We start from the raw sequence: 2,929 nt of genomic DNA, 5'->3' as shown, positions 1-2,929 counted from the left end.
AATAATAATAATAATAATAATAATAATAATAATAATAATAATAATAATAATAATAATAATAATAATAATAATAATAATAATAATAATAATAATAATAATAATAATAATAATAATAATAATAATAATAATAATAATAATAATAATAATAATAATAATAAATTAGAATTTTAAATTAGTATTCATTTTTATTATCGCTGATCCATTTATGGTAGTATACTTCTTGTTAAATAACATTTCAATATGGAAATTTTATTTTTTTTAATTTGGAAGACTTTTCTTTTTTGCTAGGTTACAGTAACAGCTGAAAATGGTCAAACATTGGATGATACGGGCGAAACGGATGAATTAAGCCCAGATATGGAAATGATGTTATTGTCCAAGAAACGTGTACGTATACCAAGCTCTATTCTGAGTGAACTTTATCCAAAACTTCCAAATCCATATTACAGGTAATTGAGTAATAATTCATTTTGCATTTTGCAGCTAATAGAAAACAGAGTAAGTAATCATAATTTTACCTTTTAAAAAGGTGAAAAAGTTGAATTAAAACTTGAAAAAAGTACTTGTCAAGAGTTTTTCCCCCCCCTCCCCCTCCCCCAATTCTTAATTACATAATCAATCGTATTAGTGATTGAGAAATTTGAATTTTTGCCGAAATTTTATGATCGGTTAATCAAACAAAAAATTGATGTGACCAAAATTAATTTATGTGTCACACGAATTGTATGCTGATAAAATTTTGTCATTTTTTGACAATTCTTAAATTGCATGCGAAAAAAAGTAATTTTTAAAGCGAAATAAAATTCTATCAGTAATTTCAGTCCTAAAATCCTTTTTTTTTGCTAACGATGCTTAATTGCAATTTTTCTTCTGTTTTCGAATATAATAATTTTTGCTATTTTTTCATTCCTCAAAATTTTTATGTAAAACTAAAATTATCAAATCATTTAATTTATTTGAGTGATAAATCATTTAAAAAGTGGAAGAAAAAAATTGCTTGTACAAATTAACTACAAGTTAGCTTTTTTCAAAACGTATCAAATTAGCTATGATGTATGTAATATGTTTATTTAATTATCTATATTAAACTAAGATTTATTTAATTATCTCTATTAAAATATGATTTATCTAATTATCTTTATTAAAACAAGATTTATTTAAATGTCTTTATTAAAATCATTCGTCCTAATTTTTATCATAAATTTTTTGTTACTTTCCTAAATTAATTGCTATTAATAGCTTTAAATTGATAATTTCAATAATAGTTTTATTTTAGATTTTCAATTTAGCAATAATTGCAGACAATCACTTTTTGGTGAAGTTGATATATCAGAAGATCAAGAACGCATACATTATGGTGATACTAAATTTGCTCCGAAATATCCATTTTATACTGATTAAATGGAATTATCAGCTTGTTTTTTTCATCACTAAAATTTGATTTTAATTTTCTTTTTTTCATTTAAACTACTAATTAGCGTTTTTATTTTTTCCCACAAACTGCATTTCTAATTTGAAATAAAATGAAACATAAGTGGAATTCTATTTTCTTTTATTTCGATTTCTTCCAAATGCATATTTTGCAATTTTTTTTTTATTTCAAGAAATCACATTCAGTGAAACTTTGATTTATTTGACATCTTTGCAAAGCAAATACTCATCTTTTCTACTCTGTAAAATTTGCATTTTAAACTTTTATTGGGAAAAATGTTTTCTTGGAAATTCCTTTTTTCTTTTTAAATATTTCGAGCAAAAATTTTAAATTTGGTTAAGGAAAGATAAAAAAAGCAAAAAAGACAAAAATTGCATGGAAATATGATAAATGGATTCTCTGTATGTTAAACATAGTGATTAAATGATAGGAATATGACGAGGAATTTTGAGGATAACTTTCAAAAATCTCAAAAATATTTTTTATTTTGGAATCAAATAAAAATACGATTTCCGGAAAAACTGAATTTCACCGGATCATAAAAGATTTCGCTCAACTGATTAAAATATAAAGTCATGTAGTGCAAGTGAATTATTTATTTTGCCAATATGAATTATCACATAAATTTTTTCAGTACTAAATTTTCTAATTTTTTGAACTTTTCCAAGTTCAAATTTTCAAATTTTTCATTTTCTCTTTATCTTAATTTTTTAATTTTCATTGATTTTCTCGGAAACCTTCTTGTTGAATTTTTAATGAATAATTTATTTTATTATTTACTTTCACTTATTGCTTATAATGCAATTTTAAAAATAAAAAATAAAAAACAGTTAAGGCTCATTTTCTTCACAGTTTGCAAAAATCTATCATTATGATAAGGTTATTGCTAAATGTTGGTAGTACATTAATGATGAAATCATATATTTAACATTAAGTGAAAATGTCGTAATTAGTGTTCTTTTAGTAACTAATTGAGAATATGTCGTCAAATATCAAAATGATATCACAACTCCTTACCGCTTACCGTTTTTGATTTCTTTAACTACTTGTATTTGTATCCGACAATAATTCATTTTCTTTTCAATTTGCAAAAATTTCTATACAAAATATTAAAAATCACTTAATGAGGTACTAATCGCTGTTGGTAGGAAATTTTACTGAATTTGTTTTTTTTTTTTTTGCTTTTCATCTGTATTTATGTGCTTCAATCATTATTAACTATTAATTCGTTTAATTAGGGAAAAAAAATCCTTTCATTCGTACATTTGACTGTTGTATGATTACAATGAATTTTTCAAATTGGCGGTAACTCAACACCTTCTTAATGGTATATATTTGTTCTTTGAAATAGAAAATAAACCAAAATATCATATTCAATGAATGATAAACAAAAAAGAAGTAGCGAATTATCATTTTGAATTAACAAAAATTATCATTATTATCAAAGTATTATCAAAAATTTATTAAATACAATTGCCATTATATCCCTTTTTCCTT

The 2,929-nt window shown here is 22.9% G+C and overlaps 1 protein-coding gene across 1 annotated transcript in view; it reads left to right on the top strand.

Moving 5' to 3' along the window:
• The window catches only part of LOAG_18863 (hypothetical protein), a gene marked incomplete at both ends in the record, with an annotated part of 2,773 nt that extends 1,372 nt beyond the window's left edge, over positions 1 to 1,401 (top strand). The window contains 2 exons of the mRNA XM_020451525.1: positions 289 to 449; positions 1,302 to 1,401. Of these exons, the coding sequence (XP_020304682.1) occupies positions 289 to 449; positions 1,302 to 1,401 (261 nt within the window). The remainder of the gene's footprint in view (positions 1 to 288; positions 450 to 1,301) is intronic.
• Positions 1,402 to 2,929: the final 1,528 nt, after the last annotated feature.

Source organism: Loa loa (genome assembly GCF_000183805.2).
Source record: "Loa loa unplaced genomic scaffold supercont3.597, whole genome shotgun sequence".
NCBI classification, from domain to species: Eukaryota; Metazoa; Nematoda; class Chromadorea; order Rhabditida; family Onchocercidae; genus Loa; species Loa loa.
This window is presented reverse-complemented; position numbering and strand designations above follow the sequence as displayed.